The sequence below is a fragment of the Hyperoodon ampullatus genome, assembly GCF_949752795.1.
Source record: "Hyperoodon ampullatus genome assembly, chromosome: 10".
NCBI classification, from domain to species: Eukaryota; Metazoa; Chordata; class Mammalia; order Artiodactyla; family Ziphiidae; genus Hyperoodon; species Hyperoodon ampullatus.
In genome coordinates this window covers 17,792,913-17,819,042 of record NC_136923.1, presented here as the reverse complement: position 1 = coordinate 17,819,042, position 26,130 = coordinate 17,792,913, and the positions used below count along the sequence as shown (strand labels likewise).

General features: G+C 42.3%; 1 protein-coding gene across 1 annotated transcript in view; it reads right to left on the bottom strand.

Moving 5' to 3' along the window:
• The window catches only part of PDZRN3 (PDZ domain containing ring finger 3), a gene marked incomplete at its 5' end in the record, with an annotated part of 256,849 nt that overhangs the window by 212,812 nt on the left and 17,907 nt on the right, over nucleotides 1-26,130 (bottom strand). The window contains one exon of the mRNA XM_079712275.1: nucleotides 21,186-21,293. Within this exon, the coding sequence (XP_079568401.1) occupies nucleotides 21,186-21,293 (108 nt within the window). The remainder of the gene's footprint in view (nucleotides 1-21,185; nucleotides 21,294-26,130) is intronic.

The following is a 26,130-nucleotide window of genomic DNA, read 5'->3' as shown; positions in this document are numbered from 1 at the left end:
CAAAGTTTCCACATAACACATCAGAAGCAACCAGCAACTGTTTTTATTTTAGTAAAATGCCGTTTTTTTGTGGAGGGGGTACGAATTCTGGGGTTTGAGGTTTACCCAAGTATAAAATTTCAAAGTTCATACATACTCTCATATACAGAAGAACAGACCTATGCAAAAGTATAAGCAACATTCCTTCGGGATTCTTCTTCGTACAAAGAACCGTGTGTGTACGTGAATGAGTATGTGCACAAGCATGTGTGTGAGTGTGAGTGCAAGTGCGTGTGTGTGCATGGCTTTCTCCCAGGCAGCTGAGTAGGCAAAGAGAACTGATGGTTTGCTCACTACGTTTACTAATTTCTCCCCTTTTTAAAACAAAAACACTCCCTGTGCCATGACCATATGTGCTTAAATATTATCTTTTACTACAGAACCCTACAATATCACCAATGAACACCCAACTATGTTACTTTAGCCTTTGAATTAATGTGACTCTGCTTTTGGAAGCTACGTCTTTCCATACCAAGCCCTGGGGTTTGTGTGGTGAGTCTGTGCAGGGGTCTGAACATGTGATCACCTGATTCTATGTATTTTATGGGAAGTCTTATCTCTGATTACAAAGAAACCTTTACTCATTGTGGAAAATAAAATCTCAATAGTCACATGAATATATACAGCACACAATCAGCTTTTTGGAGTCCAAGGACCAGGTCCAAAGGGAACATCCACAGGGATGTTATGACGGCAATGTTGGCAGGTCCAAAAAATGCAAAATAACTGAAGGACGTATCAATACATGTGGCATCGAATAAGCTGGGGTCACATCCGTGTGATGAAACAGTATGCATTATTAAAGCTGATGAGTTATCTGTATATCTGTCGGAGGCCTATGCATAACACAATGTAAAGAAAGCAAGCCCAAGAATGAGTACAGTAGGGTCCCACTGTGTAAAGACAACGATCTAAAGAAGAAAAGAAATGTCTAACATCCCGTGTGTGCGTGTGTTTCTTTTTCTCTCTATTCACGGAGAAGAACATGTCCCAGGCTGAAATACGACTTACCTCAAACATAGGAGGAGGGAGAGGAGAGGAAGGTAGGTGGAGATCTGCCTTTTTGTTTTAAAACTTCTATTGTCTCAGTGATTGCAGCAACAACACATAACTTTACGACCTGGGCAGTGGTAAAGGAAGGTAGGTGGAGATCTGCCTTTTTGTTTTTGTTTTTGTTTTTGCAGTACGCCGGCCTCTCACTGTTGTGGCCTCTCCTGTTGCGGAGCACAGGCTCCGGACGCGCAGGCTCAGCGGCCATGGCTCACGGGCCCAGCCACTCCGCGGCATGTGGGATCTTTCCAGACCGGGGCAGGAACCCGCGTGCCCTGCATCGGCAGGCGGACTCTCAACCACTGCGCCACTAGGGAAGCCCCTGCCTTTTTGTTTTGAAACTTCTATTGTCTCAGTGATTGTAGCAACAACACATAACTTTATGACCTGGGCAGTGGTAATTCAATAAAAGATATTAGTTAAGAAGAGAACTGTGTATTTTAATAAATATTGATAAAAAGGTCTCAGAACCTATCCCCTCCTACCCTTCAAGTGAGGCCACTGCCGGCAACTCGCTGTGTGCAAATTCCCATTATTCTCTATGCCTACATTAACTAAAATAACTTTTTAAAACAAAATAAATTATAAATTATATATATACAAACATATACATATATAGTTCTGTTGTATGCTTGTTCACTTAATGAGGCTTCGACCCACTTTCCATGGACATGGGATCTGGCTGGGCAGAAACGTGACATCAAGGTGAGCACACAGAGAGTCAGATGGGGATTTGGATCCTGTCATCCTCAGCTGCCAGCTGTGAGACCCCAGATAAAGCCCTTAACCTGAGTCTCAATGGTGTCAATTCTATAGTGGGAACAAGACTACCTGCTACTGCAGGGCTGTGGAGAGAATTAAATGAAATGACACATTAGGATAATGAAGTTCCCTGCTTGATATATAGTCGGTACTCAGCAAATGCCAACCACCACTAAGAAGGATGTAGCATTAAAAATGTCACTGAAGGGCTTCCCTGGTGGTGCAGTGGTTGAGAGTCCACCTGTCGATGCAGGGGACACGGGTTCGTGCCCCGGTCTGGGAGGATCCCACATGCCGCAGAGCGGCTGGGCCCGTGAGCCGTGGCCGCTGAGACTGCGCGTCCGGAGCCTGTGCTCCGCAACGGGAGAGGCCGCAACAGTGAGAGGCCCGCGTACCACACAAAAAAAAAAAAAAAAAAAAAAAGTCACTGAATATTTGCTGTGTACTAAAAACTCATCTAAGAGCTTCTAAAATCTTGAGACATATTAACTCATTTAATCTGCACACAATTAATGAGATAGGCACCACAGTCCTCGTTTCTCGGACCACAAAAGTCCAGAGAAGTTAAGTAACTAGCCCAGGCTACACAGCTAATTGTATCAGAGCTGGGCTCCCAACTCAAGCAGCTAGCTTACCCTTCTCCACTCCACACACTGCTGCTTAATGCTGAGATTGTGGCAGGAGTTTCCAGAAGTAAGTTCTTCTGTAGGAGCATCTGTGTGGACCATGTCACAACAAATGAACCACACTAGCTAAAGCAGCCTCAGGCTAGTGGGTGATTTTCTCAGCACTGGTTCCCAGACCTTTTCACTTGGGTACACAGGTGTGCACTTACGCGGACATCCCAAACTAGCCCACCTGGGACATGCAGCACTCTCCCCCCATCTCTCCCCGTGTGTCCAACCAATTACACTCTACAAAGGAGACCCATCAGCCGGGAGATTCTCCTTCCCCCATAAGCACTTCCAGCATCCCAAACTAAATTTAACCAAATGGAGGGAAAAAATGGCCCATGTAAAATAGGACAAGGTGGCCTCAAATCTGCACCCACCTGAAACACGGTCCTTCACTGGATCACCCCAGGAGTCTGCACCCCAAGGGGGCAGCCCTTGACAGTGGCCAGCCCTAGCCCAGACAAGCTAGCCCATCACTAGCTTATGATGGAATGAAAGGTCTCACGGATCCTGATCAGGAGAATCCTATGACCAGCTTATTAAACATATAGGCAACCCCAGTGTCATATAAAAATAACTTATTTCTAATCTGCACATCTAGCCATGTGTCTACCTCTTCCAGGACTCCCCTAAATTAAAATCAAAGTGGCATTTCTGTCTCCTTAAAGGTCGAAAAGACCTCAAGTTCGAGCTCTGTCTTGTAGGTGGTCTGTAACATTAAACCATCAATTAGCTTTATACTTTCACTTCCAAGGCCACAGCAGTTCTTTTCTCTCTCTGACAAGGCCAGGACATTCCCTCTGTTTGGTGTGGTAAATGAAAAGAAAGAGAGGAAAGAAAGAAAAAGAAAGAAAGAAAGAAGAAGGAAAGAAAGAAAGAAAGAAAGGAGAGAGAGAGGGAGGGAGGGAGGGAGGAAGAGAGAGAGACAGGGAGGGAGGGAGGAAGAAAGAAAAAGAGGGAGGGAGGGAGCGAGGAAGGAAGGAAGGGAGGAAGGAAGAAGAAAAAGCAGGCCATTTATAAGCCAAGAGTTTGCTTCAATGCTCTTAACGAGCAGAATCTGGCATCCTTGTTACAGAAGCATCTTCTGTGATAGCTACTGAATCTCAGGTATCTTGGGGTGGGGGGTGAAGTGAGGAAGGAGGGAAAAAAAGAAGGAAAAGAGAAAAAGAGCCACTTCTGCCCAGGAAACAGGATAATGGCAGATAGACCCATTTTGCTTAGGAGTTGAACTTGAGTGCCAACAACACATTTTCCTCAATTAAGACGGCTACATTTTCAGCAGAAGTTACCAACTTTTATTTCTTAATTGGATGCTCCACTGAATGGTGTGTGTGTGTGTGTGTGTGTGTGTGTGTGTGTGTGTAAGAAAATAAATAAAAACTGATTTAGGAAAAGAAGAAAAAATTATTGCTATGAAAACAACCTAGTGTTTAAAAACTTTTTTTAAAGGTCCTTGAAATATCTATTTCGAGACCTCTGGAGTTATTTTGGCTTGGATTCTAGTGTTACAGGATGTCCTTAAAGAACATTTCATGGCAGTTCCTCTAAAGCAAATACAGATACTGTTTTGCATTCTTTCACTAATATTGTGCATTCTTGTTTGGGCACCAAGCAAAGCAAAATGTTACATTAGATGCATTCAAACATCACTGACATATGTTAACAAAAGCAGCTAATTATGCACAGAGCTGCCCATGATCCTTTCAGTTGGTGCAAGAGAGACATCACTTATTTTTTGAAGCGTTCATTGAGTGAATTCTGTCATCCCACATCCTGAAAGGTGAGAGAAACTGCATGATTTTTCGTTTTATCTCCTCCTTTTGAAACCTTTAACAAAAAATTATTTTTTCAAAATAAACTTTTTTGTGTGTGTGTGTGGTACGCGGGCCTCTCACTGTTGTGGCCTCTCCCATTGTGGAGCACAGGCTCCGGATGCGCAGGCTCAGCGGCCATGGCTCACGGGCCTAGGCGCTCCGTGGCATGTGGGATCTTCCCGGACCGGGGCACGAACCCGTGTCCCCTGCATCGGCAGGCGGACTCTCAACCACTGCGCCACCAGGGAAGCGCCAAAATAAACTCTTTTTAATGTGAGTCCAGGCTGTGTCCACCTTTGAGAGAGAACATTTCACTTTTAAGCTGGCTTGCATAGCAACACACAAGCAAATGCCCGACTCCAAACCAGTTTGGTTTCCTTTCTTGGCTCAAGGGTTTAAAGGAAAAATTAAGACAGTTGCTCTGTATTAGTCTTAGCAGTTTAGAGCTTAGGAATTCACATTTTAATGTTTCTGCTAGCAAACAGTATTAGAAAACAGAGCGGAAACTGTCTATGAAGCCATTTCTACCTGATTTCTTCATTTTTATTCACGTTTGCATTGTTTTTAGCTTAATGTTAATTCTATAAGGACATTCATCTTTTTTAATATTTTAATTTTACTGGAGTATAGTTGACTTACAATGTTATGTTAGTTTCAGATGTACAGCAAAGTGATTCAGTTATACATATATTCATTTTTTTAAGATTCTTTTCTCATATAGGGTATCAAAGAATATTGAGCAGAGTTCCCTGCGCTACACAGTAGGTCCTTTGTTGGTTATCTAAATATCTTATGTATAGTAGTATGTGTATGTTCATCCCAAGCTCATTCATCTATTTTCAGCTTGTCATCTTTTCTCACTAATACAGCACAGAACACAAATCTCAAACATTTTAGCAGAAAGATAACAGTGAAAGGGTAAAATACATCTGTTTACTACGCTGGGCTATAAACATCATCTCACTCATCATCCTGGGTGTGATCTGGGGGCAAGAAGCAATGAAGGCCTTTCCCAAGGCCTTTGTTTAGTGCTCTAAATGTGCATTTCCCTCCAAAGGAGCCCTCGGAAAGTTCTACCACGAATTATGGCTTCACTGACAACTTGGTTTGATAAACAACAGAATTATTTCCCGGAACAGGCATAAAAATTCCATGGCAACAACAGTGGCTAAACTTTCATCTAAAAACATGACACACTCAAAATAAAAGGGGGTGAAGGCATCTTCCAGAACTTAGTTGCTCTTGATTTTATATTGTTAAACGTGGGTCCTACAGGTGCGAAGACCGAAGTCAATGAGAGGACAGAGGTGGCCAATGTCAAACATTTTCCAAATATGGTGGTAAAGCCTGCAGCTTCATAAGCAAAGACCACAACTGTTAAACGAAACTCTTACTCTATCTCACAGAAACTGAGTTAACCAGAGAAGACACAACTTCCTATATCTTACTGCTAAACATGACTAAAAACAATGTTTTCTTAAAATATAAAGTCTGGGATTCATAAATGTAGGAGACTTTTTTTTAAGTTTAGTTTATAAAACCCAAGGTGGTATATCAAAAATTGAACTCTTGATTTTCTTATGATCTCATTATATTTATACTGCTTCCCAATAAAGGAACTCTACTTCTGAGTTCCCCCTGGCACTAGGAGATATGTCTATTTTAAGCTGATGCTATTCCTGTATGGACAGCTGGCAGATTCCACCTGTCCACAGGAGGTGTTGTCAAAGTCTCAAATGTCCCCAAGACCTCATGACATACTGTCACCTGCCTTTAAGGCTTCTAATGTTAGACTTCCTGCAGTTTTACCCTCAGAAGCTGGTCATGTGACTTGAAAATCTATTTCCAGGTCACCAGGCATCGGGCCAGGCCCCAAGAACACTGCAAATCCAGGGCTCAACCGATGTGGCCCTGCTCTCAGGATCTGACACTCAAGTAGGACCTGCCTTAGTCCCTCCATAATGAAGTAAATTTCCCAGGGGGCCCTCATCCTCAGGAGACCCCAACAGAGGCTGAATTCAGAAGCCATAGTGGGTATGGTTTACAAACTGCCCCACAGACTCTGGAAGTCAGTCACCACATGTGGCACAAAAAGCATCCACATCAAACACCAGGCAGATACACATTTCCTCAATGTGTATTGAGGGGAAATTACCCTGCACACCAAAGCTTCGCACATAGAAGCAAGTTAGGCTTCCAAAGGCTGGACCTAGGTCCCCTTTGTAGTTAGTCCATTATGACGCCAGTGACCGCTAATGAACGCCCTCCATCTGTTGGTGGCCTGCAGAGTCCATGAACTTTGCCTCAGGCAGGAAGTTCATAAGTGGAAAGGTGACAGATAGTGGAGCTTAGTTTTTGTCAATATAGTCATGTATCCTAATAGATCTGACTCCATTCTTTGGCAAGAGGCTGGGGCTTACATGTGCCATCAACAGATCATGTGCCATCAATAGGGTATAATGTCAAAAAAAAAAATCTGCTGCCAACATGGAATGTACAATTCTTTCCTCCACAGGAATGTTTCCAAACTGCTGGCCACTGCCTTTTAGTGAGCCATGCAATCAACTCAGTGGGTGGCAGACAGCATTAAAAGAGAAAGAATAAAATAGAAATACCAGACAGCTCTCCATGTCCTAAGGATAAATATCTCTCATGAACCTTTTCTCAATTTTTAGACACATATACCAGGACCTGCTCACATTAGTGAGTGCTGCACTGGGTTGTATATAAAGCATATTTCTTACCAAAAAAGTTTGCAAAATGCTCTTTTAAAGAGCAGGGCAGCAGGAGGGGCTGCTGGGGCAGGACTTACATATCTATGGGCGGCATCAGTTGACAAATGGGCACACTATACATAGCTACAATTGGAATGCATAAAGATAGTATAGATTTCCAAAAATGTATAAAAACAAAACTGTATCAAAGATGGATTCCCTGATGTCTGGCCTATTACACTATTATTCACCTTTCTGCCTTTGAAATTCTTTACCAGTGATGAAATTATTCCTCCCTGTGGTGGACTCAAACTTCTAAGAGCTCCTTCATCCCTCCACCAACCAAACTCAAGTGCCTACACAAAGTGTAGCTCAGACTGGCACATGGCAGCAGTGGGCAAGGTGAAGTCTGGAGCGTTTGACCTTATTGGAGGTGGCATAAAAGGACCCGAGGGACAGGATGAGCAAGGCATTCCACTGTCAATCTCCAACTTGTCTGATTGCCTCTAGGGGACAGAGTCAATCTGGGCCTAAGTGTTTCCAACACCATTTGGTAAAATAAGTGTTATCTACATGTAACATACCTACACAAAGTGTACATCTCCATGCGTATTCACAGCCTGAGCACATTCATTGACCATTACCCAGACGAAGAATAGGACGGCACCAGCACTCCAGAAGCTCTCCTGGGGCCTGTTCCCAGTCACCATCCTCACTTCTAACCCCATAGGATAATTCTGCTCTTAATCAAAGAGAAAGCAAGGCTCAGGCTCAGAGTCTTCCCCAAGCGACAGTATCTAGATGAAACTGACCAACTCTACACTTTTATGGTATTTATTTTTACTGTTATCTTCTGTTTACAGCACGTGAAATGGCTTTCCACTTGCAATCATGACATAGGTTTCCTTTTAAAATAAATCTAGGCGAAACAAAAGCTTTAAGAACAATGTGAAGTGTTAACAAAACAGGTGGTGTATGAAAGGCAAAAACTGAGCGGGTGGTATACAACTGACTTGACTTTGCGAAATGCTTGTTCAGGTTTGCTGATCAGCATGAAATGCTAAACTGGCTTAACTGACTATACCATACCCTGATTTTGCAAGGAGGATGGTGGATTCTCTCTCCTGTCGCAGGGTCTATCAGAAGAACTAATTTGCTCTCTTACATAGGCTTAAAACAGTTTAAGATCAGCACTCCCTGGAGATGATATGATGTTATTTTTTTTTTTTTTTTTTTTTTTTTTTGCGGTACGCAGGCCTCTCACTCTCGTGGCCTCTCCTGTTGCAGAGCACAGGCTCCGGACGTGCAGGCTCAGCGGCCATGGCTCACGGGCCCAGCCGCTCCATGGCATGTGGGATCTTCCCAGACCGGGGCACGAACCCGTGTCCCCTGCATCGGCAGGCGGACTCTCAACCACTGCACCACCAGGGAAGCCCACGATGTTATTTTTATAACCCTTCTGACTTGTACTTCTCACATGCATCACGCTTGGGAAAAAAAAACAAAAAAAGACTGGACTAAGCTGATTCCGAAGGAAAAAAAAATACTGATTTTTCTCTTCTTAAATCTCTACTATTTTAAGTTTTAAAAGATCACTTAGAACTGGGATCAATTATAACAAAAGGCCACAAACAGATCACACTGAATGCCTTTAGTGTTCTAATAATGGCAAAAAATAACAAACCCTTACATGGACTTAACTTTCAAACAAACTGAAGAAGAAAGGAAAAATATCATTGCAATGGAAAAAGCAACTTCCTTCCTTGGCCTCTTCTCTCTGAATTAGTGTAATTCCCTGTACGTTCTGTTAAATCTAGTAAATTTAAGCAGAGGAGACTCTGAATTTCACTTTTAAGATGTACTTAACGTGTCAGGCAAATTAACCTAATCTTACCTATGAACAGGCTTTGCAGGTAATTCAATAACCTTGTCAAAACAAAGATTTCCTTGCCTGCACTTTACATAATACCACCTGCCCAAAGGATTCTCCTTTCATTTCTCACAAAGTGTAAACAGAGGTTATTAAACAGGGACTACATTTGAAACAGCTTAAAACTTCATCCGTTTTGTCTTGGGTCTCCAATGAGCGGCTCATACAAAATAAAGATGAAATCTCACAAGCAACTCATGTGAAGCCAATGTATTCAGGCATATACACTTACTCACAGATTCATATATACGTATACTCATACAGGGAGTCATATATATACATACGGTTTTCACAAGCTCTTGAAGCAGTCCTAAAAAAAATCTTATTTGTCAAAACACGGTCTATTAAAGGTTTGTGGCTAATAAAAGTTAAAGTGTGGTTTAGAACTTGATGAAAACGCAGATACCGAGGTTAAGGTAACGTTTCTCTGAAAATGATTCAGCCCAATGCAGCATTTAATGTCCTTCTTCTATCTGATCACGTTTCCCCCTGCCGCTTCGTATACCAAAGCAATCAGTCCTTCAGATACCAAGATGCTGATCAGGGCAGCCGAACGGAGAAATTATAAACTTCACCAACTTTGTTACCACCATCATTAGTCCTTTAAAAGGAAAGGGGCAAGTAGATCTCATTGCGAGCTTTCAATCTTACCTTTTAGTCACCAAAGAAAATTAAGATGTTGCTCCATTGATACTGGGTTTCCAGCTTTCAGTAAAAATATGACATATTTTTTCTTGCTTGATTCCCTCTTCTAAAGTTCCTTTATCACCAGCAATTCTATTCCAAGCCCCCCAACATATGTTAATATTACCCCACCCCGAGGTTCCTATAAGCACACTGACTCTTTCAGATATTTCAGAGAATGATACCAAGTATCTGAAATCCACTAACATTGCTGTAAAAAATCATACATCATCCTGTTTTACTTGTGCCCCTACCATTTCATTTAAGCTAGAGTTTAGAGCAAGTAATATTATGTGCTCCATATGCAATTTCCATGTCTCATCAGATCCTAACAAGTAGGCCATTGTATCCTGTGATTAAGCAAACTGATTAAAGTTTTTTCAAGACACTGCTTACTATCTGTAAGGTTTTCTATTTTCATCTTTACTCTTTACCATATTTCTCAATTTTTCTACGTTGGTGTATTGCACTGACATCAATTTATAAACGTTACCCTAAAAAGAAGTTGATGTGAGTTGCCATCTTAAGGGAAGATTTTGTTCAAAGAAATACAAACTCCACAGTTTCAAGAAAATCCCAATATTTCTCATGAGTCAATATAAAAATGGAAATCTTAATCGGTTCAGGCACTTTAAAAATAGCTGATATTAAACATGCAATTGTTTTACTTTATTTTTAGAACAGTGAAGTCAGCACATATGCAATGAATTACCAGGTTCACACTAACATGTAAACTAAGAATTATTCCTGATTGATCAATTACCGTGATTTATATGGCCTTAGGAAGTGATAGCTGTTCCTCCATCCAGATTCAAAGGGTCACTAATTAAAGAAAAGAAATCTAAAACAAATTAAAATTATCTATTCACAACTGTAATTTTGGGTTTATGAAACTGTGCCAGAAAACCATCATCAAAGCACTGGCTTGTTAGAAGGTCCTTCCAGCCCAGCCTCTACAGAATGACAAGTAACAACACCAGCAAAGCTAACCACCTGGGGAGTGTTTATTCTGGAGCCAAATTTACAGTTTTCAGACACATGCATTATATTCTTAATTGTAGCAACTTTATGATACATGTACAGGCAGACCTCGTTTTATTGCACTTTGAAGGTTATTGCATTTCTTACAAATGGAAGGTCTGTGGCAACGCTGCGTCAGGCAAGTCTATTGGCACCGTTTTCAACGGCATTTGCTTGCTTCGTGTCTGTCACATTTTGATAATCTGCAATATTTCAAACTTTTTCTTGCTTATATTTCTTATGGTGATCTGTGATCAGTGATGTTTGGCATTTTTTAACAATAAAGTACTTTTAAATTAAGGTCTGTTACATTTTTTTTTAGACAGAATGTTATTGTACACAATAGACTACAGTATAGTATAAACATCACTTTTATATGCACTGGCAAACCAAAAAAATTCATGTGATGCCTTTTCTTGTGATATTTGCTGTACTGCAGTGGTCTGAAACTGGACCCACAGTATCTCCAAGGTGTGCCTAAATGGTGTCCATAATTTACAGAAGAAAGCAATGCTCAGAGGTGAGGAGAAACTTGTCCAAGGTCACAAGGCTAGCGATGGTAGAATTAAAATTCAAAACCTGGTGTGATTCCAGAGGCCGTGACTCCTAACCACTCTATACAACTGACTGCCTTTCTCAGGCCCCTAGTATCAGCTACCTTCCTCTGTCCATTGGTCTGACATGGAAACTCCCCAGAGCCAGGGACCACGTAGGAGCTCTCTATGCATCTTGGCCAATCTCAGTATTAGGGAGAATACAACTCACCTCCAACTAGTAGAACATATGCCTGCTGATGGCTTCTCTTCCACTGTGAGCCTGAGAACTCACACAACATGAAGATTTTCAACAAGCCACAAGCAGAGATCACTCTATATAATGCATCCCCCTCCCGATTTTTAAAATAAACACCAAATAGGAGTTGTATGTGTCTGGCTAACAAATTCTCAAATCGACGTGTGTAGAAACATGAATGTGCTAGCAACGATCATTCCAGGAAAAGAACAAAAACTGCCTTCTTTGGATAGTGACTGTCAGCAACTTCTAATCCACCCCAGAGTTTCTCCAGATAGTGAAAAATAAAACATAAATATATTTAGCTCATTTAAAAAAAAAACAGACTGGCACGTCTCTTTGGGGAGGTGGCAAGTGGCTAAGAAAGCAAACACTCTTAGGCTTTCAGTTCTCTTGGTCCCCGAGAGCTGTCAAGTGACTCATGAGGAGTAGCAGGAGAAGAGGAAGTGATGAAAGATGGAAATTAAGAGAATCCAAAGAGCCCAAAAGGAAGCAGGGAGTGCTAGCTACCCTCAGGAGAAGAGGGATGGGACCCAGACTGTCTGCAGTTCAAATGACTGTCAAAATAGACACAGACAAATAGACAAAACAGAAGAGCCAAAGGTCTTCTTGGAGCAACGTGGCACTCTGTGTGGCCAAGACCCCCATCCCAGCTGCCCTCCCCCCGAGGCTCATGGGAATCATTCATCATCATTACACGAAATCGTGCTGTTGCAGCTTCCCACCCTGGGGTACTGGGAGTTCTCAGTGAAAGTGGCATAACTGCAAATCAGCGCTTGCAGCCCCCAATCCACCTGAGTCTTCCACGTATCATTCCCAGTGACAATTCCTAATCTAACTCTCCCTGCTCCTGTTCCCAGCCCCCTCATCTATAGGCCCCGTGCTCAGTTTTTGTTTTCAAAATGATGTGGACCTACTGCTTTCAAAGGTTCTCCCAGGGCCTCTCCCACACAGCTTAATTTACATATACTTCATAGCTGATCATTTAAGTCAGACCATTCCAAACATACCTTTCAAGTCTGATAAAAGTGCACCCAGGGCTTCCCTGGTGGCGCAGTGGTTGAGAGTCCGCCCGCCGATGCAGGGGACACGGGTTCACGCCCCGGTCCAGGAAGATCCCACATGCCGCGGAGCGGCTGGGCCCGTGAGCCATGTGCTCCGCAACGGGAGAGGCCACAGCAGTGAGACGCCCGCGTACCGCCAAAAAAAAAAAAAAAAAAAAGTGCACCTAACTCTTTGTGTCTTACACCAACAGACTGAAAGACAAAAACTTAATTTTTAAAAAAATGACGTGGGTTCTTGTTCTCAAAACCCCCATACTTAAAGATAAGGGTCTAGATATGGTGTACAAAGAAGACAACTGAATATAAACGGTATCTTATCTGTACTGTTGTCAAGGGTTTGTTGTTTTGTTGTTGTCTGGGAATTACCAAAGATTTAATTTTTCGACCTAATCTTTATTCAAAAAATTTAATGGGGATGCCAGTCACTTCTGATTTATTCTTGATTTTAAAGTGCTTTGTGGATGATCTAAATAACTCTTTTTACTAAGAGTTGACCATGAGGGGAAAGATTTAAAACTTCTGGGAAGCCACAACTCCCAGAGAAGTACACAGTGTCAAGAGGAAGTGAACTCTGATAATCTGGGCAGAGAATGGGAGGGAGGAACTTCCAACAGCCTGGTTCCAGAGTCTCAGCATGAGCTGCCCACCCATCTCATACCTGAGGCCATCTGCTAGGAGCTTTTGGAAAAGAGAATGACAAGTAACGTACAAAAGGAAACACACAAGCAGGAGTCAGCTTTGTGATACTTAAAACTCAAAGGAAACTTCTGACTGATCATTTTTCCTCTTTACTGTTTTCTGGATTATAACAAAGAATACCCACTTCTCTGGAGAAGTCCAACATTATAGAAAGGTGACTTAAAAATGTAAAGTTCCCCCATAATCCCACTCTACAACTTTATATATAACTTTAAAATGTTTTATTAGCTCAGAGTACGTTTTCCTATGAAAAGACTAATATACATAAATGTCTTTAAAACAAATAAATTGCATCACGCCATATGTTTTATTCTTCACCTAACGTTTATCTGGCTGGTGTGCAGTGATGTCTGTTACAAAGATGTTCACTGAAAACCTAGTGTGTTTTTCTTAAAGCTAGTTTTTAGAGCAAAACAGTAATAAGAAAATAACAATAATAAGTATTACCAAGTCAATACATCAGCACAGTCATTAAAAAAAAATTAATACAAAATGTTATTTTTTTAAAGGCAACTGGGAGTAAAGAGGAAATATTTGGTATTAATTGGTCACATCGTTAATTCTGAAAAGTATGTCTGCCTCAAACAGTTCAAGCTTTCCTCAATCATCCTGCAGCAGCACTACATTCTGGCCAAAACACACAAGAGGAAAACAGATCTCAGAAGTATTTTGCTGACTTCTATAACTGGCTTTGGTATTAAGTTCTTGTATCAGATACTAAAATTTGAATTTGAAAAAAAACCCAAACAATTCTTCATATTGGCACTTAAGAGCAAAAAGCCTTTGACCTATGTTATCTCCTTGCTCTACTCAGACAGCATGACAGGTAGGGGAGACAGAGAGTAACGCTCTTCCCATTTTACAGATGAGGAACGCGAGGCTGAGCATTTAGCATACTAAGACCACAGAGCCAATAACCTGGTAGAAACCTAAACCTGGGGTCCTCATTTAAATCTCAAGGTTCTTGCCACTTCCACATGTGCCTGCTAATACTAAGGAAATCAGCTGCTTTAATTTTGCCAGAACTTCTATTACTATGGTATAGGCTATAAGAGTAAGATGAAAGTGAAAAGCGTGTTTAAACAGGGGGAGGAGGGAAAAAAAACCCAAGAGGCAACAAAGGTGTCCACTTTATTTTACGTCTGAAGGCCAAAAAGAATGACTGGTACATTATTATGAAACACACACCATCCCAATGAAAGGAGAGCCATTACTTCCAATGATAATGTCGTCCTTCCAAAAACATCGTATGAGTCCAGCCAGAGATAACAAATCCAGAGTCAAACTGTCACCCCTCCTCTCTTGTGTCCATGGCAAACATCACTAAATGATCACCACACTCACCCCCCACTTGATCCAGACATGGTCTCAGAACCCTGCCACATAGAAATCCAGGGTACAACACTGTCAACCAACCGAAATGGTAACTCAGATGAACCTCTGGTCTCTGCCTCTGGAAATGGAGAGTTGGGGTCCATTACTAATAAGGGGTCTCTAAAACCTGCTTATTTTTGCAGCTTAAAAAGAATCTTCTCAACATGGCTTGAATTATACCACATTTCTTTCATCAAAACAGATTATTTGTGTAACTGAGGTAACAGAGATTTCAAATTGACACGAATAGGTTTTACTTCTCAGGAGGATAATTGCCACAGAATTTTTTCCTCTCCTCTTCTGAGTGTGGTCCATGGCTATCAGTCACTACAGAGGACAACAGCATAGCCCCACGTGTTTATTTTTAGTATTACCTCCCAAATGGCTTGTGCATGTCTCTGCCTGTTTAGCAATAATAAGTTTCCTGCATACAGTTACACAAGAAGTTCTGAGCCTTTCTTACCCCATAATGAAAGAAAAATATACTTACAAAATCACCTACTTTAGGGCATATTTTTCCTCCCAAAATCAAACCAAAAATAATATGGAAAAATTTTAAACAATTTTCATCAACCATTTTTAATTCACTGATAACATCTAAGCAAAGATCAGAGTTTTGATTCAAAAGAAAAGAGTACATTCATCACTATTTCAAAAGGGATTCCTCTAGGAGCTGCAAATCTTCAAAGGAGGAGGACAAACAACCACGCAGACTTGGACTGGAATTAAAGGTACTGATACAGCCATGGTTTTCAAAATATATAAAAGGATGAATAGAAAAATAGGAGAGAGGTGTGTTGATGATGATACCATTGTGTGTGTATGTGCATATTTAGATTCTCTAGCTCTGTCTGCTGACAGTGCCTAGAAACAATGAAACCTCAATTATAACCTCGTATAATTATACATGATCACCCTAGCACCCATATTTTGTTTTCTAAATGCCACTCACTCTTCACTCAATGGCGTTAGAGCTACTCAGTGGACTTAGAGCTACTCAGTGGACTTAGAGCTACTTGGAAAAAGAGCTGATTCTAGGGCTGGGGCAAGAAAAGTACAAGATGAGCCTGGGACATCTCGTGGTGCCACAAAGTAAGGAAGTGCTCAAAAACTGATGGAAACCTGAGAAAAGGACAGACGTATTAGCTTGAAAGAGCTCCTTCTGGCCAAAACTGGCCAAGGTGACCACCAAGTTATAAGAATCCATGAGTCCATACTGAAATAGACAGACAGACAGACAGACAGATGGAGATAGGTAGAAAAAAACAGGGAGGAAAGGAACACTTCTTCTTACACATCATAAACATAGAAGGAATGTACTTAGTAAATCACACTTTGTCAAACATTATAATAATAATCAAGTCAAGTAAAGTCCATAAGTGGGTGCTAAAACCAGTGTATGAGAGTTTGAGTCGCAGCAGGGTATTTCCACAGCCTCAAAGTATCCCCCCACCCTCCCCGACAGGATATAAGACAAACGAGAAAACAGTACCTTTACAGCAGAGAGACGTGGCAGATAAGACTTCAACCAAGCAGCCCAAGTTAACATCACTAATAAAGGGACAAAGTGACATCGTGTGACCCCCGACAGGATGCGCTGAGAAGGACACACTATCACTTCTTTGGTATTCCTGCCCAAAATGTATGGCCTGAATCCGTACTCATGAGGAAACATCAGACAAACCCAAATTGAGAGACATTAAACAAAAGACCTAGCTTGTGTTCTTCGAAAACATCAGTAGCATGCAAGACAAAAAACTTGAGCCACTGCTCTAAAGGAAAGGAAATCAAGAACTATGACAACTCAGTAAAACCTATGATCTGCGGTTTTCTCTTGCTATCAAGGACACTGTACAGATTATTAGAAATCTGACTAAATTCTGTAGATGAGACAACGGGGCCCTACCAATATTAATTTCCTGATTTAGATAAATGGACTGTAGTCATGTAAGAGAAGGTCTTATTCCTAAAAAAATACACACTGATGTATTTAGGAATAGGGGGAGAGAGAGAAAGGGATAAAGTAAATGTAGTAGATGTTAATGCTGGGGGAATCTGGGTAAAGACTGTACAGGAATTCATTAATGCAAGTCTGAAATTATGTCCAAATGAAAAGTTAACGGAAGAAAAAGAGCGTCTTCCTTTTTCTAAAACTAAATGCTTTTTCAGGTGAATTCACATGCCACTCTGCAATTTTAGTTGGTGGGAGAACATCATCTTCACTAACAAATAGTAAAATCTCGCTTTACCAAGTAGCCTAGCTCGGGAAGGGAAGGCAGTGTTAGTCTGTTCTAGTCAACCCTGTAACCCAGTCTTTTTAGCAATGACAGACTAACCAAACCTAGAGCAAAGAGAACAGAGAATGACTGATTTACACAAAAGCCACTGAGCTTACACACCTTCTGTGACCACATGCTTGCGTCTTCAAATCATAACACTCCCAAGATGAACACGTATTTACAGAGGATTGTACAAAATAAAGGTTAGTGGCAACAGAGGGCTTCACTCCCTGCCTTCACTGCACTTGGAGAATTGCATTTACTATCTCAAAGCAGAAGAGGACATTGCATGTAGCCCAGACAACAACATGTAGCGCCAAATGAGAGACGAGCACAATGCAAGAATGAGCTTCTGAGCAACGCACCTTGCATCATAAGGTTTGGGAACAAGACAAATCTCTACCCCAGTCCTCCCTGGGGTCCCTATCATAACCCGAGGTACTGCTGGAAATCTGTGGAAGCATTTTTCATTGTCACAAGGACTGGGGTGGGGACCAAGGATGCTAGAAGCCCTAAACGCAGAGTCTCGGGCAATGAAGAATTATTGGGCTTCCAGAATAACCGTCCCGTATCCTGCCAGACATCAGTAAAGGTACAGTGACAAAGTTTTTATAATTACCTGAGGGTACACCCTAACTCTGTTTCACATATAAACCCTGAGGGTTTTTTTGTTTTGTTTTGTTTTTTGCAATTTAAATGCATACAGATTACACACCCATGTTCACAGCAGTATTAGTCACCACAGTGTAAAGATGGAAGCAAGCCAAATGTCCATTGATGGATGAATGGATAAACAAAATGTGGTATTTACTTCTATACATACAATGGAATAGTATTCAGCTTTAAACAAGATGGAATTCTGACGCATGCTACAAGTCCACAGATGACTGTGGAGGCCATCATGCTAAGTGAAATGAGCCAGACACAGAAAGATAAATACTGTATGATTCCACTTATGTGGGGCACCTAGAGTAGTCAAATGCGTAGAAACCGAAAACAGAAGGCTGGCGGCCACGAGCTGGGGGAAGAGGAGGAGGGGTGGGTTAACGGCTACAGTTTCAGTTTGGGAGGACAAAAAAGTTCCGGAGACGGATGGTGGTGATGGTTGCACGATCAAGTACTCAATGCCCCAGAAAAGTACACTTACAAATGGTTAAAATGGTAAATTTTATGTTACGTATATTTTACCACAATTTTTAAAAAATACACACACACACACACACACACACACACACACACAGAGAGAGAGACGTGTGTAAATCAAAGGAAGCCTGTATTTAATTGTGCCGTATCTTAACCACAATCTGTTCACCACCGTGGAAAATCCAATCGTGGACGGCGATGCTGCTTGTGGTGCCAAACTCCGCAGCACCGCCTTCCTGGACCAGCAACTTCCGTCGCCGGTGCACCGTGCCGAGCCCACAAGGAGATGCCAGCGTCTGGCAACAAACATCACAGTGTCTTCTAATGAGGCTGTGCCCGAGCATTTACATACCGACACATACATTTTATTATAAATGATCCTCCTGTTATTTTTCTATTAATGTCAGTATATAGGTTCTACCATTAGGTGTGCATGTATATAAATATTATTTATGAATTTCGTTTCATGAGAGCATTGATGGCATTTCTGATTAAAAAACGAGGTGAGCGTGCTTGGCTCTGATGTGGGTGAGAACCACAGCTCCGGTCTCAGGGAACAAAGGGTGGTAGGAACAGAGTAACCGTTAACAACTCCGCACTGAGCACGAGATTTAGTCAGTCTCTACGGATTTAATATAAGTGTCCTTTCGCCAGGATGAAAGTTCTTATGGTGAAAATCTAGTGGGAGTTTGCTCACTCCTTTGAAAAGGAAGAAATGTGGAGGAAAACTAGAAAGCCCCTGACTCTTCTTAGTGAACCCACGTGCACACTTAAAATAATCAAATTCATGCCTGGTAATAAACTCAGACACAGACAAGGTGAACAGGAGAACATCGTTTTCAGGCATGGGAATCACTGTATCATGTCAGAAGAGATTAGGATTTGACGGAGAAGGGCACGGGGTGTCAACTGCAATTACACATATGTTGTTTCTCTATTGTGATCATCCTCTTTCCATCTCAACACTGGGACATGATTAATATTTTACATACTGTCCAAAAGGGGAATGTGACTTACCAGAAACCGTACTAAATGTTTCAAACACAGATCCCCCTTTGCCAAGAGAAAATCCTGCCCAGCTGTACATTTCTCATTTGCAAAACATAAGAGCAATGAAATTCCATTACTTACAGAAACTGGCTGTTCCACCAAACCCTTGGCAATGGAAGCTGTACTTATCTTTTGGAACAATACTCTCAAAAAATGTATTCTCGGGCTTCCCTGGTGGTGCAGTGGTTGAGGATCCGCCTGCCAATGCAGGGGACACGGGTTCGAGCCCTGGTCTGGGAAGATCCCACAGGCCACGGAGCAATTGGGCCCGTGAGCCACAACTACTGAGCCTGCGCGTCTGGAGCCTGTGCTCCGCAACAAGAGAGGCCACGACAGTGAGAGGCCCGCGCACCGCGATAAAGAGTGGCCCCCGTTCGCCGCAACTAGAGAAAGCCCTCGCACAGAAACGAAGACCCAACACAGCCAAAAATAAATAAATAAATAAATAAATTTATTTTTTAAAAAAATGTATTCTCTCTTCCTTTAAAAAAAGACAGTAAGGACGCATTTGAGCTCTTGAAAAAGCGTCTTGCCCAAGCAAATTCCTGGTAGGGAAAATCCACTCCCCTGACCGGGGAAATAATAAGATTGACCCTAAAACATGCAGCAAAAAAGATCTCCAAGTTTAAGAACCCTTCAAAAAGTCAAGGGGGATGTAGCAGTATTAATGATGTACTTAAAACAAAATTAAGTATCCTTTTAATATGTAAACTGTCACACTGCATCCACTCCCTCAGAAAAGTAACTCTTATACCCTAACTTGTTCAGTTTGTTTTCTTGGGGAGATATAACCATCTGTTCCCCTAAGGATATAAATTGACCTGAAGTGTACTGCTTTGCACATTGCAGAATTCATCCAAGTGAGACCAGAAAAGCGAGACTCTGTCATCCTCTCCCCAATGCTCCCTCCCCCGGAAGCACATGGCCACATTCCGGCGGGTTACAGGAACTTCCCTCGTGGCTTATCCCATGGTCAGAGTTCCCACTCGGTCCAAGGTTTGAAACAGACCACAAATATACTCAAGAAATATAGATGCTATGCAAATGTGTGTTTGGAACATAAAACATCCAGTGGTCACAGTGCCATTTTTCCAGTTTCCTGTTTCATGTGCTATATTATGGCTACGGCCCACGGGTGAGTTTCTTATGGGCTTCAACAACTCATCCTGGATTCTTGTATTTAATTTTTTCCTCATAGGAAAGCCAACAAATGGAGCCCATGTATATATATATATATATATATATATATATATATATATATATATATATATATTTACCCATTAAAAGAGCAATCAAAATAGTCAAAACCACCAGCAAAATATACTCATTTGTATCAAACTTTGCAACAGGAGCCCACACAAGCAGGCCATGAATCACTCCTTCCCTTTCAGCAACTCGGAGCATGCTAGGACACTGTGTGACCCTATTCCAAGGTGTCCCGTCGCGGGGCGGACGGAGCTACCTACCTCCCCCGGCGAAAATCTATAAAGCCCCTAAGTAAAAGTTTAAAACGATGAGTGAAAATTGAAAATGAGGAAGTTGGTGATGAGATGAGTGACCATCCTGAATATCAACCTTGGCCTGCACATCCCCGGACAATCAACTAGTACAAGTGACAACAGGCAAAAAAGACACGCATAAAAGAGGGATACGTAGAAATAACTGTGTGCTGTGAGCTCTGAGGACGTTAGAGTGATTCCAAAGCCGACACAACGATCCCCTCCCTGGTCACCGATCTGAACAGCGTCACCATTTGCACCACAGGGACTGCTCATCTGGTTCTAACTAACACACGACTCCCCAGTGGTTTTCACACGAAGCTCTAACTGAAACACGCAAAACAGATGCGCGGCCGCCTGACAAGAGCCAAATCGTGAATAAGCCACTCGTAATCTGGCTTCTCTGCACCGAACATGAACAAAAGCTTAAGAGCAAGCCAATCAGCACCCAGTCTGGTCCCACACCATCGGAGAGGTCTGACTCCTGCCTCCAGAGTCACCAGCTGAGGCCTCCCTGCCCCACCGAACACCCTGCCTTGAGCCGGATGAAGACGGGATGCCATTAGGCCTATAGAAGACCCTGGCAGTGTCCACATACCTCGATAATCCTGTCGTGAATTTGCAGGCCTCCGTCCTTGGCTGCAGGTCCGCTGTCAACTATTTTGGATACAAAGATTCCTTCACTGGACGATCCATCTTGGTTGTCCTTTGGGTTAAAAAAACACACACACATGAATGCTAGGCATTAAGTTGATCATGAAAATCAAGCTTACACTCTTAAAACAGTAATGGGTTCTTGCTGGTGACACAAGTGGCAAGGGGGTAAAAGCCAGCTGTTTCCCCCGATTTCTGTTTGAAACTAAAATTAACATGGGATAAAATAAGTCAAGCCATGCCAAAAGGTATACAATGATAAGCCCCTGCCATCTCTAACCCACTGTTTTTCTACCCCTTGACTGCATCAAGTGTCAGTTTACCCATCCTTTCCAAAACATTTTAATGTATCACCTTCCTAAACATGTATTTCTTTCTTTCTTACACACAGAAATGGGATTATGCTCCCCACGTTCTTGGGTGCCTGGCCTCTTTCACTTAACTTTAAAAATGTTGGAGATTCTTCACCATCAGGCCCACTGTCTACCTCACTCCCTTAAGTGACTGGACAGTAACCCCACACAGGGATAATTAGCACTGTTTACAGTTGTTGCTATTAGAGACTGTGTCACCTCTAATTCCTTTCTATCTGTATTCTGAAATATCTTTGCTAGTATATACAGGGGCAAATCCCTAGCAATGGAACTGCTGGGTCAAAGGGTATGAGTATTTGATAGATGTTGCCAAACTACGCTTCAGAGAGCTTGTGCTTACAGCTTATTAGACAGAGTGTATTCTCATATCCCCACAAGCACAGAGTATTATAAAACTTTTAAATATCCAATAATCTGATGGTGAAAATAGGTGTTTTATCTTTGCTCTGATTTGCATCAGAAAAGCCCACCATGACCCCTCCCCCTTCCTAATAAATTCTGATCTCCAATCTTCTTGAATTCCTTTAGATCTTTCAAAGTCCAGACTGAAACTTTCTGGGAAAGAAGACAGCTCCATGCTCAAAGTCCTCCCTTTATTTAAAATCAAAAAGCTCCAACAAACTCATAAAAAAAAAACCCTCGCAGCTTGTTCATGAACTTCTTTCCAAATAGCACTGGGATGAATGCTCTCCAAGTGTGTGGATTAAATTTCTCGTGATTAACAGATGGATTTATAAATGCAATGGCAAAAGCATGTGTTGTTTCCAAACAAAAAGCATTTGGGAAGTAAGTTCAGGATGTTCCACAAAAACTCCAAAAGCTACCATCATGGCAATTTCCCTGACGTAACGCCATAAGAAGATCTACTTCAGTACTAATTTCTCTACATGGAAATACATCAAAATTCCATTTGTTAAAATATAATTATGGGGCTTCCCTGGTGGCACAGTGGTTGAGAGTCCGCCTGCCGATGCAGGAAACACGGGTTCGTGCCCCGGTCTGGGAAGATCCCACATGCCGCGGAGCGGCTGGGCCCGTGAGCCATGGCCGCTGGGCCTGCGCATCGGGAGCCTGTGCTCCGCAACGGGAGAGGCCACAGCAATGGGAGGCCCACGTACTGCAAAAAAAAAAAAAATTATGAAAATACAACATTTTCCTCTTTAAACTGCAAAACAACAAAAACAAACCTATATTCTAAAGAAGGAGAGACATGGCTTTGAAGTGGTTCCATCTACCCCTTGATGTGTAACAGCAGTAACCAAGGGTGGGAAAATGCACATTCTCCAGCTCTTCTCTCCCCTCCCTCCCCCGCTTCTCACAAAGACACACACACACTATACAATGTTATAGATATGACTCAAAAGACACCAAAATCACAAGCAAAAATGAACCTTAAGTGTTTTTCCCAACATTTATCCCCACAAGACAAAGATAAGTCTCTCACTGCCATCTGGATTCTATCAACACTCTTCCAAGAGAGAAGGGTCTGCAAGTCTGTGGGTGTTGTGCTGGATTAACCGGCCCCCAAAGGCACCCCTGGCCAGCATCACAGCACTCCGCTCGGGGCTTCACTGTCTGAATTTCTATGAGCCTCCTTTCTCTCTCACAGCCACTACTAATGATACACGAGTCCCAAGGCATCTGTGTAGCTCCCTACGTACCTATATCAGATACAAATACAAAGCAGCGCAACAGCTTCTATTTACCAAACACACATTAGATACCAAGTATGTAGTGAGCGTACTTTGTCCGCCATTTAATCCTCATAATAACCACAACTGGTATGTAATATTATTATCCATTTCATAGACGGAAAAGATCTGAGACAGAGAGGTTAAGTAACCTACTTAAGGTCACACAGCTAAAAAGTGGCACAGGTCACTTTCAAACTAAGGATAGGTTGATTCTCTTATACAAGCTCTAAGTGCAATGCTGTCTCCCACTGAGAAAAGTCTCAAAAATACACATGAATTCCAACATTCCAGGCTATGGGAATATTCCACTAGAGGAACCTGAAGAGTCTCAATGGACCACAAAGGATTTATGGACAAGCTTGAGTTCCCTAAGGGATGATGTCAATATATCAAATGAAAAGAGATCTGTGTTTACTCTGATGTAACTGTTTTGCATTTCTTGGCTGGGGAGAAAGGCGGGGAAAAGGGGATGGAATTTGGGCTTTGGCTTGTTTTGCAGAAAAATACATCGTACACAAGCAATTTTTCTTAAGGAGCATCAGAAAGTCCAAGCAAAAATCAGAGGCGAACAGGCAAGAGCAAACACCCCAACTGAGCTTAAATAAAGACAGTGGTAGGGGATGGGAACAGAATTCAAAAAATACAGAAAGCACAAAATCAAAAAAAAAACCAATCAAGCCCATCCCTGATGGTGAGACTTTTCTATTAAGAGCCATCTCTTTAGTCTTTGTTTGTTGGCTCCTGTCCTAACACATATTAAGGTAGAGCTATGCATCAAGGTGAACCAAGATGAATTAGGATTTGTTTGCTTTTCCTGGCTTGAGAAACAGAAAAATGAAAGGGACTGTTTTCATCCCAGGGGTGCCTGACAATGAAGTATATTTGCCAAAGGCTGAAGGGAAAGGTCTGATACACCAGACTGGCTGCTGTTTCTTTAGGGATAGGAGCACTTATGAATGGGTGATGTGATTTTGCTAAGAGCATCACGTACTGCATCATGCAATGAAAAGCCTTATGTCAGAGCCCCCTGGCTGGGCTTATGTCACAACCCAACCAAGCATCCAACACAGGAATTCCTTGGGAAACACACACGTCATTTGCACAGCGTTCTACTTCCAGTAACTGACAATGAGAGTGCATTGTTGCTCATCCTGGCTTTTTAGCATGTTCTCAATGACCTGCCAGATTTCTAGGCAACAGTGAAGAATCCATTTAGGTTTCCCTTTGCTGTTTCTGCTAATCAGGACAAGTTTTTAAAAACACAACGGCAAACACATGCATATGGAATTCAATTTTCCTCCCCAGGGCCATGCATGGAGTTCTTGCAAAAAGACCACATAAACTGAGAACACTTTTGAATGCTACAAAATTGAGTCTGGTTTGTGCTTAAATCACTTTTTTTAAAGGAAAAAGAAAATGACCTAAAACATGTTCTTTGGTAAGTCTGAGAAAAAAAAAAAACAACAACTGCATTCTAGTGAGGCTGGAAGCATCCTTTCACCCCTGGGGAGGTGCAGAAACTAAACACCATCTTTTCGGGCTTTCCCATAGTCGGCTGCCCAACAATTGTCAAGCCGTAGGCTTGCCTCTCCATTTCAGGCATTTTGCAAACATCAGGCTCTCTTCTTCTATATACGCTTTGGTGTGTGCAGAAGAGATCTTCCTAGTTTGGGCGCTTTTGGCTGCAGAAACTTCTAAAACATCTAAAAGTGAAATGCATCTTCGTTTACGGTAGTTGTTTCTTAAAACTGGTAATGATGGGTATGGAGAGGAGGACTAAAACTTATGAACAAAAACCAAGTACAGTCAACTCTTTGTTATTTGTGCCAAACGGCAAAAGGCGTTCTTGACGGTAAGTGGGAGAACTTGGGTCCGTCCGGTCCTGGTGTTTCCTAGGGACAATTACTGAGCCAGTCAAGCCCCAGCTGGCTCCCTCACGCCCTCCCAGAGCTGGAGAGCCTGACCCCGGAAGCAAGAACTGAATCAGAGCAGCACCGTGACATGCCGCCTAGGATCTCAGTCAACTGGAAAAAGGGGAAAGCGAAAAGTCCCAGCCTGACACAGTGTTAGTTTCCTATTTTTATTTTTTTAATGGGTGTCAGGAAAACCCTGCTAGGATTTTTGTTTTTTTGTTTTTTATAAATTTATTTTATTTATTTATTTTTGGCTGTGTTGGGTCTTCATTGCTGCGTGCAGGCTTTCTCTAGTTGTGGTGAGCGGAGGCTACTCTTCGTTGCGGTGCATGGGCTTCTCATTGTGGTGGCTTCTCTTGTTGTGGAGCACGGGCTCTAGGCACGTGGGCTTCAGTAGTTGTGGCACATGGGCTCAGCAGCTGTGGCTCACGGGCTCTAAAGCGCAGGCTCAGTAGTTGTGGCGCACGGGCTTAGCTGCTCCGCGGCATGTGGGATCCTCCCAGACCAGGGCTCAAACCTGCGTCCCCTGCATTGGCAGGTGGATTCCTGACCACTGTGCCACCAGAGAAGTCCACAATGTTAGTTTCTTAAGAAACCCCCCGAGACGATGGGAGACACACAAGGGTGCGTGCACAGTGCTGGGGTCCAGCCAAGTGGGACCGGCCCCTACCCCCGCCCACCTTCATTCTCCTCATTGCCTAGAAGCTTTTTTAAGTACGTTTTATAAGGCAGATAATGTATTAGTTCATCATTTTAATGACTATGTATCACCTACAACTAAGCTGTCACTTCTTGCAATAAACGGTGTGGAAGTTTCTTGCAAGAAACTGTGGCCTTGGCTAAAAGCAAAGGGAATTTAATCATAACCCGCCTCTGCTTCTCCAGCCTCCTTCTGACCACTTCCTGCC